Genomic DNA, 18,547 nt, shown 5'->3' on the forward strand with positions numbered 1-18,547 from the left:
CATTCTCTCATTGTTCCCCTCTTCTTTCAGTATCTCATTCTCTCATTGTTCCCCTCTTCTTTCAGTATCTCATTCTCTCATTGTTCCCCTCTTCCTTCGGTATCTCATTCTCTCATTGTTCCCCTCTTCTTTCGGTATCTCATTCTCTCATTGTTCCCCTCTTCTTTCGGTATCTCATTCTCTCATTGTTCCCCTCTTCTTTCAGTATCTCATTCTCTCATTGTTCCCCTCTTCCTTCGGTATATCATTCTCTCATTGTTCCCCTCTTCTTTCGGTATCTCATTCTCTCATTGTTCCCCTCTTCTTTCAGTATCTCATTCTCTCATTGTTCCCCTCTTCCTTCGGTATCTCATTCTCTCATTGTTCCCCTCTTCTTTCGGTATCTCATTCTCTCATTGTTCCCCTCTTCTTTCGGTATCTCATTCTCTCATTGTTCCCCTCTTCTTTCGGTATCTCATTCTCTCATTGTTCCCCTCTTCTTTCAGTATCTCATTCTCTCATTGTTCCCCTCTTCCTTCGGTATCTCATTCTCTCATTGTTCCCCTCTTCTTTCGGTATCTCATTCTCTCATTGTTCCCCTCTTCTTTCGGAATCTCATCCTCTCTTTTTCCCCATTTACTCTCAACATCTCATCGTCTTATTGTTCCCCTCTATTCTCGGTATCTTTGCATCTTAATATCTTGTCATCCCCTTACTCTTGCATCTCACCCTCTCATTGTTTACCTCTACTCTCGGCATTTCGGCATCTCATTCTCTCGTTATCCCCTTTACTCTCAGCATCTTATCCTCTCATCGTCCCCTTTCCTTTTGTCATTCTATCCTCTCATTGTCCCCTTTATAGTACACGTCTCATCCTCCTTTTTCTCTGCATCGTCTCCCTCTCCTCTTGGCATATCATCCTCTCATCGTCTCTCTTTACTCTGCCAAAGATATGCTGTCTATTAAGCTCTTCTAATGCTTCTTTTCGTTTCTGTCTGAGTGTCTTAAGGGTGAATTGATTGTTAGATGTCTTTCGTGACCATCTCATGCACTCCAACAACGACAGCGAAGTTGTCTATTGATAATTCCAGATTCTTGTATTGTTTTCTGTTGTCTGCTTTGTTAGAGCTATACCATGGAGACTTAACATACTGTATGCCTGAGTGCGGAGGGGCGAATATGAAATCTTTACAGAGGGGCTTGTGCCAGACTATATTGATCCTCATACGTCGTGCTTTAGCTTGTCTTTGTCACTTCTTCTGGTTGACTCAATCTGCTGGTCTTTTGACAATTTACAATGTGTAAATTTGTATTTCTTATTTTTTCCTTCCTTTAACAATCATAGGCTAATAGTACAAATACTTTAACTTCACACAATTATTTTACACTTCATACACCTTAAGTAACATTAGCAAAGTACAAATAAAAGCTTAATAAATGGCTTAGGGTTTGGAGTTAGAGTAGTTACTAAGCCTGAATGGTTCAACTATTTGTTCATTATGAATTAAGGCTCTGATCATGCATTATTAAAACTAATTCAGGTTTAGCTAATGCAAAGTGATCTCTATTTTTTTAGCCATTGCATTTCAAGTCATTTCGTTCCCTGCTCTGTTTTGAATTAATGAATAATTGTGGCCTAACTCTAAAGTCGCGTGTGATTTTTCAATAGTTTGGGCATAAAAACTGCGTCAAAGTTAACATGAGGCAGTTATTGCTCCTCGTCCCAAGCTGCTCGACTTCACCCAAAGATATGCAGTACACAGCTACATTGACCAAAGTGAATCAATACGAGACATATTCAATGATTTGATACCTCGAGGTCAGCTGTCAAGGACCATATTCCACCCGAGGTCATTATTTTAGTCTAGGGTATTCACAAAAGTGGTGGTGGAGCATCCAAAATAACTGATATCCAAAACAACTGATTAAAATATACATGCTTGTTCAAGGTCTTCTCCAGACTCTTTTGGTAAACAACGTGTTAGAGATGCTAGACGTTCTCCCTGTCTTCTATTCCATTTAATTCCGTGATATTCCGTCTGTTTTAAAGGCAGCAATCTTACATAGAAGATAAAATGTCAAAACTGTAATTTCAACTGAGAAAGCCGCCATTTTCTATACTCTCTCTTTCTCTCTCAATTGTCCCTCAAAACGAACCTGAAGTTCTATTCACAAATATCTACACAAGTAAAACGTAAACAGTATTTTGCATGTGATTGGTGATTGGACGAGGTGATGGCTAAGTAGAATTTTAGTATGATTATATTGTACCAATCACTTGCCTGACCAGCCAGTCCCTCCTACATTCTGTTCAAATGCAGAAGGGCCTGGAATCGGACCATTGGGGGGCGTCAAAAAAAACACCGCCGTTAATTTGTGTCACACGTCTCTCAAATGCGGAAGACTTCTCAAATATATATATTTTACAGAGTTTTACAGCGTATAGTGCGTCGCTTGTTGACTCAGCAGAAGTCGGCAATGTTTCTCAGTCTGTGTTATTTAAATTTTTCCTCGTAACTTTGTTTAGACACGAACGGACAATGCGTTTGTCTGACTGGTTAATAACTCCCTTTGGAAATTGGAGCGACTGGGTTGGATTTCAGACCAAAACCTCTTTGTAAATACATTTTCAAAGCACGTGGTCTTGGCTGGTCAGGCAAACCAATCACAGCAGCAGGAGACGCATAACTGTCCTGTTGCCTATGCACACATTTTTCTGGACTATGTAGAATTATTGCAATGATTACATTTATGAGACACCTTCATGTTAAAAGAGCTTCTAAATCTCATAAACTAAGTCCATTCGATTTTTATTCCTGGACATTGTGGCATTGTGACTTTTTTTTTTTGCAATTGTACTTCTCTGAGAAGTTACTGACACCATACTTTTACTGCTTACTTGAATAATAAAACTTTATCTTTCCATTATGAGTAAGTTTGCAAGTGAAAAGGTTTACGTTGACAATATCATTCAACATAATTTAAACAACAACATAACTTGTTACGTCCAGTTACTATACTGTACTTACTTGGGTAGTATTTTCTCAATACTTTTGACTCCACCTCTACTGGTTTCCTCCATGTATCCAATATACAGCTTTGTAGTTCACACGCTCCAAATAATTCCTTGCTCAATAAGAAGGATGGGTAAATGCAGGTGACAATAAAGTAATAAAATATATGAGCTGAACAAGTACACAGCCCTTTAAAAAAGCTTGATCATGACAATGTTTTTGGATGAGTTTTCTTGTTGTTTCACTGGAGTGCAGCTGTACTGTAGACTGTACTCCAAAGGCGACTCTGCACCATTGTGTTTGTCAGTGTGAAATGTCAGTACGTGGCAACAGATATTCCTCCTTTAAAGTGTTTGCCGCCACATAACAGCCTATTATTTGCATTTACCTCACTTCACCTCGTATGAATCTAAATGACCCGGTTGGCAGGCTCTGAACTGTGACAGGAAGTAGCTGCTGTATAGTTTTTAAACAGCTCCGTATCCCTCATTCATCAGGTTTTTCCTCCATCCTGGCCTTTCACTGAAGGTATAATGAGAACTAGCCATATTTTGTTCCTGGCTGTCTGGAGAATGTCTAGAGGGCTGTTATATTCAGACAAATGGATTCGACCGCGGGCTAAGACAGAAGAAGTGAAGAATTGAGTTGGCAAGTGTGAAAAACGGTGCCATCCTGAATTGGTAACTGTATTTGTTATGTTGGGTTATTACGGTGGTTTAATGGGATTTACATCTGCCCGGGCTGCGAGGTAAACAAGTCCATGAAGCATGTGCTATGGAGTGGAAGAGGCGAGGACAAAGACAATGGAGGGGTACAAGCTAATTGGGCTGCACGGTATAGGAAATGATTGCGATATGCAATGTGGCTGATAAGTGCTGCGATATCGATATTACAGTATTGTGATGTTTCAATATATTATTTTTGACACAATCATTTCAGTTGTATTAATTTATTATTTTTAATCTTTTAACCATTGTAACCTCATCAAAAACATACCTTGCCCAGTGGTCGAGTGGAGTTGTACCGTATTTAGCTTCATTCACACTAGTTTGATCCCGTTTAGAGCGTCATCTCTCGTCCAAGCATCAAATTTAATTTTCCCAACGTGTTATGTCATAATCTACCCATGACATGGCTCCAAAAGTTTCCGTGTTGTTTGGAAGTAAATCATAAAGTAAGTAAAAAGTAAAGTTCTGATCATTACAACTGTGTGCTTACATTAGCATGTTGGAGGAAAGCTAGCATTATTTATCTTACTTATAGGTAGAATTATATCAGGGAATTACATGAATGTTGGTGTTGGAAAAGCCAGAGTGAAGTAACTTGTTGGAAAACAATAAATAAAAAAGGTCCTTAATAGCATGTTTAAAGGCCAATAACTAACAATATAATGCATCATATCTGTCCTTTAAAACAAAATAACAGAAGAAAAACTGAAACTTACTCAAGGCAAATTTAGACTGAAAAAGGTGAATTATGCATACAATAAACTTAATTTAAAAACAGTACATTTCTGTCAAGTGGACCTTGGGGTTATTGCAGTATTTTAAAATAGTTTTTCAGTTGAATTGAAATTTGCATGTCTTTATTTTTTATTTGTTTTAAACGTGTAACATTAACAAAATGAGTCTAAATCAAACTGAGTCTAAATCAAGAAAATACTAAAGGAAATCATCTTTTTAAAAAAATTTTAAACCCATATCTTCATTAAAAACTGTACATTTATGTCAGATGGAAAACGTTGGTGTTTTTGTGATATTGAATTTGTTTGCGATATTTTATGGATTACTGCATCAGCCAATATTGCTGATAATGCTAATATATTGATACTTTTTCGATATATTGTTCAGCCTTACAAGCAATAGCCAAAAATGAGAGTAGTTATTCACCCATATGCAAATTAGAACCATTTGAATCCACGAATGGATTTGAGCAGTTAAAAAAAGAGCCGTGCATCACTTTGTAGCTTTTTTGTGTATTAACATTCAGTCATATATATGTATAGTTTTTTGTAGAATTAAACAAATAAAACAATAATAATTGTTAAAGCAGAATAGTTAAACAAGTTGTAATTAATATTATCTTGTCCACGAATGCTTTGTTTTAGTCATTTTTGCATTGCTACTCGTGGCATTTTCTTTTCGTGTAGCTCCAGATAAGATAAATTTTATAGAAGAGCTTACCATTACAGGATATTACGCCACATAAAGATAGAAAGAATGTGATAAGGAATAACATATTAATGATGTGAATGTAAATATGAGGAATGCAGATTGTGCTACAGAATAACTTCTCCTCTAAAAAGTATTTGTCATTGAACGTAAAGAAAAAAATAACATAGAGACGCATCTAAATGTCAAAACACAGCCCCTTTTCCAACCAATTCCTGCTCTTTTTATCAGTGGCAGCTCTGATAAAACAAGGACAAAATAGTGAATCATTTATGATGTTGTGTTATGAGCTAGCAGAACTATTATTCTTTATGCCGGTCACTGGAGATATGCAGCACAGAATTGTGAATTTGTTTTGTAAATTGTTAACTTATATTTCAAAACTGTCAAGAAGTTATTTCTGAATTTAAATAATTATTTCAACATAAATCAACATAAGTGTAGTTGATCGAGTCAAAGTTTATACCAAGGCAATAAAGTTAAAAATACTCGAGTCAAGTTTGGAGAGTTGAAGATTGCTTGCCTCTTCAATATTAATTTGAATGCTTTCCTCATAAATATTTATACAGCATATATAATAATGGTACTGTAATATAATGCAATAACACATTTATTTATCATCATATTCTTACACATTGCTGTACATGTGTGTGTTGTGCATGCAGTCACCAGTGTGTTGTGGCCCACGCAGAGGCAGAACAAACAGATGAAGCAGGAGAAGGTGGGTGCTGAGCAGGTCCCTGGAGACCTATTGTACTGGCGCTTTTACTGAGGCGATGATGCTCCATGCCGCTGGTCCCTTCCTCTCATTAAAGCTTTATGAAGCAAGCTTAGCACACGTTTTATTACGGTGACGCCACTGTCTGGCACATTCCTGTCCTGCGGCTGGGTTACAGGCCGGCAATGTTAAGAGAGAGGCAGGGAGGAACAAAACACAACAAAACAATAGAAAAGCAGTCAGAGGCAAAAGGGGCACCAGTCTTTAAGGTCAAAGATGAGGAACTGCTTAATGCGGCTTTGAATGTACGTGTACATTGTACTGAATGTACAATGTACACGTACAGGCCCTGGACACGCACAGGCCCTGGACACGTACAGATCCTGGACACATACAGGTCTTGGACACGTACAGATCCTGGACACATACAGGTCTTGGACACGTACAGATCCTGGACACGTACAGGTCCTGGACACGTACAGGTCCTGGACACGTACAGATCTTGGACACGTACAGGTCTTGGACACGTACAGGTCCTGGACAAGTACAGGTCCTGGACACGTACAGGTCCTGGACACGTACATGTCCTGGACACGTACAGGTCTTGGACACGTACAGATCCTGGACACGTACAGGTCCTGGACACGTACAGGTCCTGGACACGTACAGATCTTGGACACGTACAGGTCTTGGACACGTACAGGTCCTGGACAAGTACAGGTCCTGGACACGTACAGGTCCTGGACACGTACATGTCCTGGACACGTACAGGTCTTGGACACGTACAGATCCTGGACACGTACAGGTCCTGGACACGTACAGATCTTGGACACGTACAGGTCTTGGACACGTACAGGTCCTGGACACGTACAGGTCCTGGACACATACAGGTCTTGGACACGTACAGATCCTGGACACATACAGGTCTTGGACACGTACAGATCCTGGACACGTACAGGTCCTGGACACGTACAGGTCCTGGACACGTACAGATCTTGGACACGTACAGGTCTTGGACACGTACAGGTCCTGGACACGTACAGGTCCTGGACACGTACAGGTCCTGGACACGTACATGTCCTGGACACGTACAGGTCTTGGACACGTACAGATCCTGGACACGTACAGGTCCTGGACACGTACAGGTCCTGGACACGTACAGGTCCTGGACACGTACAGGTCCTGGACACGTACATGTCCTGGACACGTACAGATCTTGGACACGTACAGGTCTTGGACACGTACAGATCTTGGACACGTACAGGTCTTGGACACGTACAGGTCCTGGACACGTACATGTCCTGGACAAGTACGTGTCCTGGACACGTACATGTCCTGGACAAGTACAGATCCTGGACACATACAGGTCCTGGACACGTACAGATCCTGGACACGTACAGATCTTGGACACGTACAGGTCTTGGACACGTACAGGTCCTGGACACGTACAGGTATTGGACACGTACAGATCCTGGACACGTACAGGTCCTGGACACGTACAGATCTTGGACAAGTACAGGTCTTGGACACGTACAGGTCCTGGACACGTACATGTCCTGGACAAGTACATGTCCTGGACACGTACATGTCCTGGACAAGTACAGATCCTGGACACATACAGGTCCTGGACACGTACAGATCTTGGACACGTACAGATCTTGGACACGTACAGGTCTTGGACACGTACAGGTCCTGGACATGTACATGTCCTGGACAAGTACATGTCCTGGACACGTACAGGTCCTGGACACGTACAGGTCCTGGACACGTACAGGTTCCGGACACGTACATGTCCTGGACAAGTACATGTCCTGGACACGTACAGGTCCTGGACACGTACAGGTTCCGGACACGTACAGGTCCTATGGAGATGGTCACCTTCTCAGCTATAGTCTCTGTCTGTCCCTGGCTGTGGCTCCAGCGTTCGTCGTGGTGATGGAGGAGGTGAGGATGGACACACTGATGGCCCTGTACATCTGCACCATCATCTGCGCTGGCAGCTCATCATTGTAACATATCGTTGGTAGCTAGAATGAACCTGAATTTGGTGGCAGCGACACCTCCAAAAGTGCATAACACTAGTAACTTTTGTGAAAAGTGTTGTTAGTGAATCACATACATTTCATGTAACGTTTTAGACGTCTTTATGTCAGTTTTTGCTGGTTTTGAACACACTAGGACCCCTCTGCAGAAAACATACAGTTTGCAACTATTAAAACTGTGATTTTGATTGCATTTGATCTTGCAGCCCTAATTACAGGAGTGGTTCAGAAAAGTCCTCCTAGAACTGATGTCACATTCTAAACAAATATTGTAATGAAACTATTTTTGTTTCTGATAGTATAGTTGTGTGTTTGGTGGTTACCCTGGAGCGACAGGGGCAGAGACAGGGGCAGAGACAGGGGCAGAGACAGGGGCAGACTAGCAGCCACAGTCTGTACACGTGGTTATAGAAGGAGCTCACCATCAGTGCTGCTTGAGGAAAGTACAGCAACTTTGAGTGCAAAGAAAAACATGTATCTATTCATTGGTGTATGATCAAATAATTATACGAACAAAACCGTCACAGTTGTATCATGGACTATTGATTCACACACATGTCAGTCTCCTCTTTACAGTCAAGTCATAATTCAAAGTTTTGTCTGAAAAGCTTGTGAAAAGAAAGCGCATTGTGTGAAGTGACAGCCAGAGCAGCCGTGCAGGGCAAGTTGTGAAAGATCAACTGTTTTGGGAGCCGCCTTTTACACCCATAACAAGTGTGTCAGCTCATGTTGGCCTGCTTTATTTGATTCTGTTTGATTCTGGTCTAAGCTTATCATCTTATCCCAAATCACAATTCTGTTTAACACACTGCTCGTGGCATTTTTCTTCCTCTCATTGACTCGTGATTTTAATACACTGTTGGTTCTTTCCTCGCCGCTCCGTGCCAGACTGGGGCACCGTTTATCACAGCCAATTGTCACTTCATCTGCCAGTGTAATTCAGCAACATTTTGAGCTGTGATTTCAGCTAAAATGAAAATCAAATACCCACTGGCCTAAGCAGCGAGTCTTTGTGTTGCACATGGAATTCTATTATATTCCGCATGCCTTTTCCCAGAAATCTCTTAAGTGATCATCCTGCAAACCCTCATGGGATTAAAGACAGGAAGGATCTCTTACAGCTTAAAACCTGAGGGTAAAGGCCCTATTAGAGTATCAGCTGCAGTCACAATATTTTCAAATTTCAAACTTGATTTATATACCAATGAAGGTGTGTATTTGTTATAATATGTATCCTAATGTTTGTTGTTGTTGTTGTTGTTGTTGTTGATGAACAGTGGGGGACAGAGCATTGGATTGCTTCCCTTACAAAAGGAAAGCCTCGGATCCTGATTGTATCTATTCTATAATTAAAAAAACACATCATTCTTGGACAATAGAATGTCATTTTCAACAAAAAATTATAGCAGTTTCTTTAATGTAACCATGTGGTTTTACACTAGTACTGGTGTTGATGAAGACATTCTAAAACAGCTAACAAAAGGTCAAATTTGGTCAAATGTGTTCCTATTTATGTTCAAAATCAAGATCAAAATGTCTTTATTGCACACATAATTTTGATACAGCTTTAGATGCACCTGCACTGCACATTATTTCCTATCAAGTATCTTGTTAGCATGCAGACAAATGTAGCCCTACAGCATTTAAGGTTAATCTATTGACCTGTAGGAAAATTGGTTCTCTGCTTGTGGCACAAGCTGCTGTGTCACAAGGGAAACCTGTCAGGGAACCATCTCCACTTTTTGAGCCAGGCTTGGCTAACTTAGCTAGAATATATAGCTTATGTATTCTCCATGAAATCCAAGGGCAGAACACACAAACTCCCCACAAAGACCCACATGATCCAGGAATCCGACCTGGACCTTCTTAAGACTTTGTTATGTGCACCTTTTCCTCTTTTTGCGTCAGATCAACACTTGCATTGTGATCGCACTTCCGGTTTAGCGGGAACTTTGGTCATTTAAATGGAGAACAAGGGTAAAGTCATCTGTGTAAAATATCCAATTTTCATGTGACCAACAATGCACTGCACTGATTCCCTGCGCGGCCCGAAAACTGCTTTTTAGTCTGTGGAGAATTTATTTTCTCTGGAGGTTGGCAGCTCTGTGTTAATTAATACAACCAGAAGGAGGATTAGTCGTATGGCCCATTATTTTTACATTTGATTAAGTAACTAATGACAAATATGCACAGTAACTTCTTTTTGAGGATTTTAGAGGATAATTTCCTTTTTTGAGTGCAAATGGAGGTTTTAATGCACTGTAAATCCTGAGAAAACTGCAGGAAACCGTTGGCCTTAATTTGTCCAAGTAACCTTGATATAATATGTTTCAAGTTTGTAGAACTTATGTTTCAATTTCCCATGTAGTTCCTGGTTTAGTTCCTGTGGATACTCATTAAGAGCATTATAGTAATACTTCAGTTTAGATTAGTAATGTCACTATAATAGTTTTTACACTTTGTGAGTTACATTACTGACTTATGTCTAGTAAGTGTAACTCTTACTTGAAAAAAACACTATATTACTTCAGTAAACACCACATTTTGATGAACTTTAGGAAACCTGCAAGGAATACTATTTGGGTTTACAATGTGAATGTTGTTCTACATCAGTGACAAGTGTGTTGAAAAAACATTGAAAATAAAAGTACAAAAATCTAGGTTCAGAGAGTTTAAAATAACTTTATTCAGCTTTAAACTGTTCAAATCACCCAGTTTTGTATAAAAGAACATTTTCAACTTTGCATCTTTAACCATGTAACTGCATACTTGAGTACAAATGTTCTTGGCAGAGTCTGTTAACATTCAGAGCAGCTCTTCACTGGACGATACATGCTAAATATGCCAGATGTGAATGGAAGACAGTCAGCCACTGGCCTAATCAGAGACTGAAGCCGGCCTTATCTCCTGCGGGGTGCGTGTGACCTCAGTTTGTTTAATTGCCCCGGGCCAAAGCTGCATCGCGCCTTGTGTTTACCCCCTCCGTGGCTTACAGCTGATAATGGAATTACTGTGAGTCCCAGGAGAATGGAGAGAGGACCCAAGGAGGTGGAGTGCATAGGAGAGGAAGCCAAACGACAGAGCAGGAAGAAGAGAAAAATCAATCCTATCACACAATTTCAGCGGAACAACGTAATGCCTCCAAATAGTGGTTCAGTTAAATATAAACAGACTATGCGAAGGCAGAGAAATGCAGTTGTTCAAAGTCTTAGCATGATGCAATAGTTTGTTTTTAAAGGGCCATTACGCAACTTTTCTCTGTGGAGATGTAATTGCTCTGCCTGGACTGTTCCACAATATAGTGTTAAACTATCATGCATTTGTTGAACTGAAGACGTTTTTATTGCTCTTAAATGTTGAAAGTTTTATATTTTAATCTGCAAGATACTGTATATTACAAGCAAATTGAAATTGCAATTTGAATGGTCGGAATGATCTCAAATGTTGGTTTTGCAGGACTTGTTTGAAATGTACACTTACAACTTTTGAAACATATAAATCACTATCCGAACGCAGTGTTTTCCACCTAAATCATTCACCCTCGGTGTGGACGCACCCTTACTCACTGTCCAAACTATTTGTTCTTGCTGGCCAAAAGGTGCTCATTCTTATCCGGGACACATAACGCATAAGAATTGGGACTAAACTGAGAAATGGAGCCTAAGAGGATCAGGGAGAACGGCGTCAGACATAGGGATAACAAAATCAATAATCTTTGAAATTCTTATCCGGGACACATAACACATAAGAATTGGGACTAAACTTGGACTAAATCCCAGAATCAAATCTGGACTAGACCAGAACTAATCCAAGATTAGAGCAGGGCCTGACTAAGGGTGCATTCACACTTGCACGTAGGATTTGAACTAAACTGAGACTATTTAATGTGCAGTTAAAGCTGGTCTAGACAGGACCTAGACCTAGACCTGTGGCCTAGAATAGGACAACACCCATTCTAAATCAGGGCTAAACTGGGCTCAAACCAGGACCAAACTAGGACTAGTGCGTACGCATCCAAACTTGACTCAAGCCAAGACAAGATTAAATACAGGTTTTGATTTCTTTCTGTAAGCCTTTCTTGGGAATGGACTGGTAAAAGACAGATTGAGTGATAGTAGCGCGCTGTAGTCAAAGCAGTCGGCACTTTTCCTTTTTCTCCAACATGACGTTGCTGAGCTAAAATCAGCTGCTGCCACCGAGAATCTGGAGGATGAATGGATGTGAGGAGAGAGAAATGGAGCCTAAGAGGATCAGGGAGAACGGCGTCAGACATACGGAAAACATTAGGGGGCTTCAAGAGAAAAATTGACTGACAATCTTTGAAAGTTTGATTTGTGCACCAGCTTCTACCAACACACTTCTTCATGATAGTTCTTTCGAGACGTCAGAAGATTTCACTCTTCCCTGTCATGGTGCAGAGCTGCAGGGCTTTGGAAGGCAACTCAGTGTGCTGTAGTGGAAAATGACTTGCCATCTGAACACAGGGGGAAGAAACTGGTATACTATAATAGTCTGAGTTCTTTTCACAATTTACCAATGAATTATACTTTATATCAAACAGCCTAATTATGTTTTTTAAATATGTGGATCAGAATTATTTTATTGTTCCCATCAGAACATCACACAATGCAGCGATGTGATTGGCTGATCTGACTGCGCTGCACTTCTTTCTTATTTAGTCAGAATAAAACAGACGTCAGACTGATCTGTTAAAGCTTTCTCACGCTGCGCTGTGATCTGACGCACGGCAATGCGTGGGCAGCGGGCTCGTGGTGCGGGTCGGGCCAAGAAAGGATCATTTGAGTCGGGCCGGCTTATAAAAATCTATGGCCACGGTTTTGTTTCCACGGTTCATCTGCTCCTCTGCATTTAGGTGTGTCTTAATTCATTTCCTTCCGACTCGTTTCTTTGTGAATATGAGTCAGATTGTAATAAAACAGATCATTTGCAGCAGTCTCTCCTGCATTGCCCCCCTCCACGTCTGCTGCTCCTGCGCTTGGCTGTGTTTGGAGTGAGAGGGAGAGAAAGACACAAGCTCTCAGTTCATTTGAAACTAGTTCTTAAAACCCGCTCATCTCTAACAAGGGAAGGCCTCACTGCTCATTCTCCGTGAATAAAGGACTTATGCCGTCCACTTCAAAGTTTTGTGTCAGAGGTTTGGTTCCAGTTTTGTTCTGCGCTTGGGTTTGGATCCGTCTATTAGTTCCCTTTGTCATAGAGTGTTGGAGAAGTGTATAATCTTGAATCAAAACTATCATTGGTTGTATACAAGCGCCCAGTGCCCCTCTAGAGTTCTATTTTTTTATGTTTGTTTGTGTATGTGTTTCTTAATTTATCTATGCATTTTTGTAATTCCTTATTTGTTTACTATCCAAAATGTGTTTTAATCTTTAGTGCAATAGTGCTGTTAAGAACGTCTTTGTTGCCAGGTTTAGCGCCATTTTAGCCCAACAAAGACCAAGTTTAGATTCTGTGGCACTTGGAAAGCCAAATATTTCTTAGTTGATACTGTGAGTGTCTGTTATAATATCTTGAAATGCCCCATACTGTGCTGTTAATAACATGATTGTCATCAGTCGTCTCTTCTGCACAGATTAATCCCTCTCCCTCCGTCTCTCTCTTTCTCCTGTCCCCAGTCTGTTCGCAGTACTCCAGAGGGGTCTTTGCCATCTTCGGCCTTTATGACAAGCGCTCAGTGAACACGCTCACGTCGTTCTGCGGGGCCCTGCACATCAGCCTGGTGACCCCCAGCTTCCCCACGGAGGGAGAGGCTCAGTTCACTCTGCAGCTGAGGCCATCCATCCGCGGGGCCTTGCTCTCCATCCTCGACCACTACGACTGGAACCGATTTGTCTTCCTCTACGACACAGACAGAGGTGGGTCATGGGTGAAGCTGCTGCAGCTCAATGGAAAGTTATTGAGTGGGCTGTGGGAAACGGTTACATTTACAATTGTACAAAACAAATGATAGACTTCAAATTAGCTGTCACTTATAATGACACAGGTTTAGGTATTATTTTTTCCAAAACACTAACCAGGTTTACATTGGTTTAGAAGTGTTTGCTTCTTCATTTCAGACGTGTAAAGTAATGACACTTAAATGTGTCTTTATAGCATGAAAAAAATATTAGTTGCAGCAGTCCAGAGTTATTGCCCTCTTATCTAATACCTTCTGAGCATCCTACATATTCACCGCAACAAGTTTATAAGCCCTTTTCCCTGCTTTCAGAGTTTACCATCACAGTAAAGCTAACAAACATTAGCATGCTAACGACGCATTTCCTGCTTCATGGAGAATAAAACGCTCTATAATTCAATGCAGAGAGCACACAGCAGTCTCAATTAGACCCTAAGAGCTGCTTTTACGACATATCTCTGCGAGGGGAAGACGATTTTACTCTATTTTATCTATTTGTTTTTAAAATGGTACAGTCCCTTTAAAAGTACTGTCTTTGCACCCGTTTGAAACTTGGATACACTCAGTTTCTTTTGTCTGGGCCCCGTTGGCCTGAGAAGATAATAGATGTTCAGCTTTTCAACTATTATAAAAAAAATAACATAAGCTATAATGATTACGTGTCATATTCTTTTAGATAGATAGATATATAGATAGATCAGCAGCAGATCATGTGTCAGGACCAACTGAGGAGAGTAACAGCCCTCAGGACAGAATACTCCTCTGTATCCTGCAGTATCAGCATCATGGTCAAACGTGGATCATTTAGAATCATTTCTCTTATAGCTCAAGATCTGAAGAAGGCCCCTCCCCTCAGTACACTGCATATGAATAGTATAAGATAATATTTTCAGTTTTGCACTTTGCCCCCCTCAGTTCATCTAACATTATAAAACTAGTGCAGCCATAAAGGCCACATAGCTTCCATATTTCCTGGTTGAAATTATAAACACTAATGCATAGGATTAAAAAACAATGTCCTAATTAATCTAGTTATGTTTTGTTTTGTTATGCATACTGCAAACAACGTTACATTGTGGAGGCATAATCATCATGTCTGTCCGGTCTCGATTGGGTTTTACCATCCCAGGGGTAAAATGGAGAGGCCGGACCAACAACCTGAAGGATGGATCCAGGCTGAATTTGTCAGGCACTTGGATTCTGCTAATGAGACATTGCTGTAATTTTAACCTGTCACGCTGCAAGAAGAATGGGAGCAACTCTTAGGAGTTGGCCCTGTCCGACTCCATTAACACATTTTCCATCAATCAAACAAAGAATAATGAAGAGATTAGCTTAAGTTTTGGTATTTAAAGCAACACGGTAGATATTACAGATACAAAAGTTGGGATTAAATTGTTTTGAATACATATGAATATTGTTTTTAAGGTTATAGATGATAGAGACATTTGAATGGAATTATTATCGTCTGTTAAAATAGTTAAAATATAGCTTCTAAAATTAAAATGATAAACATAAACATGTAAAATACCGTGTACATCACATCACGTCACACTGAACAGCATAGTAATGGAAGGAATGGTAATAGGGAATGATATAAATAAATAGCTTGGACAAACAATAAATACATGTTTTCAAACCTGTTTCCATATTACCATATTTCCTGGTCATTTTAGGTTAGGATTAAATATTTCAGCATGAATAAATGACTAAAATGAGTAGCCCAGTGCATAAGTCATATTTGGATGGGAGACTATCTTTTCTTGATAAGATGTCCATCATTTTATGTTATTCCACAAAAAAATAGACAATATAGGACAACATTTACTTGGCCATAAAACGATCTTTTCTTTTGTTATTGAGTCAAAGATGTAATGGATATATTGTTAAAATTGAGGTTATTGCATCTCAACATGGCACTGTTGCTTTAAATGACCATTTTTGCCTGTGCCTCAAAAGTCATTTTTAATCAGACTGGAAGAATCACTCATTTTAAACTATCACGCTGAGAACAGCATGGCAGGGTCAGGCTATTTCTGTTAGATACGCAAGTGGAATCTTCATTATACTTTTAAAAAAGGTCAAGTATCTAAGGAAGAAAAAACGTATGTAATGTCTTGGAAACTAACTACAGTTGTAATTCATATTCATAAACAATTGCAATACTGTATTTTCCTATTATTCAGCGGATAGGATAAAAGGCTCAGAATCCAGACTGCTTCAGAGCACGCAGACAGTTTATACACATCAGCGAGGCTCCTAGTTGTCTTGGTTACCACTAAAGGCGAAGGGCCACGAGGCCGGTGGGCTGGGGGCGAGAGGTGAGACGGGTGAGGTGAGTGGAGCTGAAAAGTATCAAAAACCGATGCGCACGGTGGGAGGAGGGGGCCAAAAGAGGCAAAGAGACGGCAGGGACGGGTCCTGGGCACGAACGTACACTTGTAGAAGCTGCCACAGATTAAGAGGGAAAAGGAAGAAGGACGGAGGGAGAGGATGGATCGGTAACATTTGGGTTGTGCTCACCCGTGACTTGGCCAAGACAGGGCACTTCATTACGGGCTCCCATCAGGCTGTGCGGCTGGTAATGTGCTGGAAAATGGGCAGTAAGGCTGTGATCTGTTTTATGCTCTTTCTCTGCTCCACTCCACACAGAGAGGTCTCACGTGCAATAGTGCGCTTGAATATGTGTCCCAGGGCATTTGTTATCCGTGAAGGGTAAGTGTACAGTATAGGCAGGTGGAAGGTCTAGTGAAGGTACTGTAGTGATGCCACAGCATGAGTGTAACTGTTTGAATGTTCATATACATAGGTTAGCATGTGGCCTTTCATTTTCTTCTATTTGTTTACATGTGTTAACATTTATACTGATGTGTATTTTGGACGTACAATATAAGTGAGCTGCATTTAGTTTGAGCATTTACAGCTTGATAGTGTTGTGTGGTATTTGGAAACCTTCTGGCAATACTGAACTGCAAATAAATGAGCATTTCATAATAACCGGTAGATCAGCTTTTTTCCTTCTGTCACTCTTAACATTGTCAGGGTGTCCACTGCGTGATTTTGACTCTTTGTGATGAAAGATTTCGAACTGTGCTTATTTTGTGCCATGGCTAAAGGGTAAATCAGGAGGCTGCACACTTATGTCCCGCCCTCAGATGTCCCGTCTTCTTTCTAGTTTCCTCCTCCTTTGGCGTTCCTATCTGATTGGATGAACGTTTTTTTGTAGATTTACATCTGAAATACACTTTCTTGTTGTCTCTCATTGAGAGTTTTGTACAATGTGTGTAATAATAATAACAAAATAATACTAACTCCATATTAGGGTGTGGGGCTTAGTGTGGACCTGTTTAATCGTAGTGTTAGGAGATAATCAAGTAAAAGAAGATCTTGAACAGCTTTGCACTCACAAACATCTGCACGTCTCCCTCATCAAAGGCGAGGCGACTTGTTTTGGTTCCCAGCTGTTTTTTTCACAGTTTTATAGACGATTTATATGATTTTTAGTTGGATAAAATAATATATAGTTACTATGGCTTGTAACAACTTGTACATTTTTAATTATAACACATTCAATTACTGCCAGAAAAGTAATCTGATTACTGTTCAATCCAACACCGGATGCAAAGTGAGCCCTTCTCCTACTGCGTCTACAATCTGGGACTATACTACCCAATTCTCCTAATTTTACTAACTCTTACAAGCGCAAAAACACAATAACAGGTAGCGCTAACTTCTGGTAAGCGACATAACTTTGGTCGTAGCTAAAACTGATCGTGTGAACCATTGCAAAGTGTCAATGTGTGCTGACTTATGATTTAAATTCCTCACATCTCGTAGTGTAACATCCATGAATCTTGTTAGATGCAGTGGACACTAGGATAAAAACTGATTGCCACTTTAGTATGGGCAATTCATGATTTCTTGTTTATATCTCCACATGGCAAACTTCTTCTGTCTGACTGGCTGGTAAGACGCTGTACCTAATAAAACGGCCAGCGAGCGCGCATGTCGTTCCTCCGCACCGACATAACGCGTCCTTGCCAATGCTTTGCTCAAACATCTGTGCTGACGATGACGATGATCCAGTCTTACTTGCGATGATCACTTTGAGATTGAGCGGTCGATTATTATTGCCATTTGTCCTGTCTGTGCGGTGTAGAGACAGCTGTTTGGTGCACAGCGCTCCCATTATTTCCCGCTCTTGTTACCTCCTGCTGTTTATAGCGCCATGTTATCTTTGTAAGTCCATCCATTCTGCTCCTATTAACGGCTGCCCCCTATCAGTCTACGCACAAACTTTTCCGGCAATGTTTTTTTTCCTCTCACAGACTAAAATGAATAACCGCCCAGAAACTCCCAAATGACTCAGCCGAAAGTTCACTGCTAATAAGAGCACTGCTGACACTTTCTTTTGCAATAAAATGTCAGTATTAACGTTGTAATTGTACATGGCTGATAATCTTTGCTTCACTTTTAACCTGTTGCGATGAGTGCTTTTGTCACATGATTAAATTACAAGCATTAATTGGTCTTTTTTCCTGTTAAATAGCAATGAATATAGTAGAACTGTGCATGCTTTAAAATTGCATTGTGTAACTTTTCTGGTGGGGGCTTGCCTCTTTAGAGATATTTTAACAGTGAATTATTCAAATAACAATAAGAAGAATAAGAATACATCACAGTTTTCGTGATGCCCAAAAGACGCC

The 18,547-nt window shown here is 40.4% G+C and overlaps 2 protein-coding genes across 7 annotated transcripts in view; both read left to right on the forward strand.

Annotated features, from left to right (window-relative positions):
• Positions 1-18,547, forward strand: part of sln (sarcolipin) — a 420,868-nt gene that overhangs the window by 206,145 nt on the left and 196,176 nt on the right. The gene's annotated exons all lie outside the window — the stretch shown is intronic.
• gria4a (glutamate receptor, ionotropic, AMPA 4a) overlaps positions 1-18,547 on the forward strand; it is a 161,823-nt gene that overhangs the window by 63,728 nt on the left and 79,548 nt on the right. For all 6 annotated transcript variants that reach the window (XR_011929567.1, XM_072461891.1, XM_072461878.1 and 3 more), the window contains exon 3: positions 13,561-13,800. Coding sequence is in view for 5 of the 6 variants with exons in the window: in XM_072461891.1 (XP_072317992.1) it covers positions 13,561-13,800 (240 nt within the window). In the remaining variant the exon portion in view is untranslated. The remainder of the gene's footprint in view (positions 1-13,560; positions 13,801-18,547) is intronic.

Source organism: Eucyclogobius newberryi, unplaced genomic scaffold, assembly GCF_026437365.1.
Source record: "Eucyclogobius newberryi isolate DKJ021-1_F unplaced genomic scaffold, fEucNew1.0.hap1 SCAF_10, whole genome shotgun sequence".
In the NCBI taxonomy this organism is placed as follows: domain Eukaryota; kingdom Metazoa; phylum Chordata; class Actinopteri; order Gobiiformes; family Gobiidae; genus Eucyclogobius; species Eucyclogobius newberryi.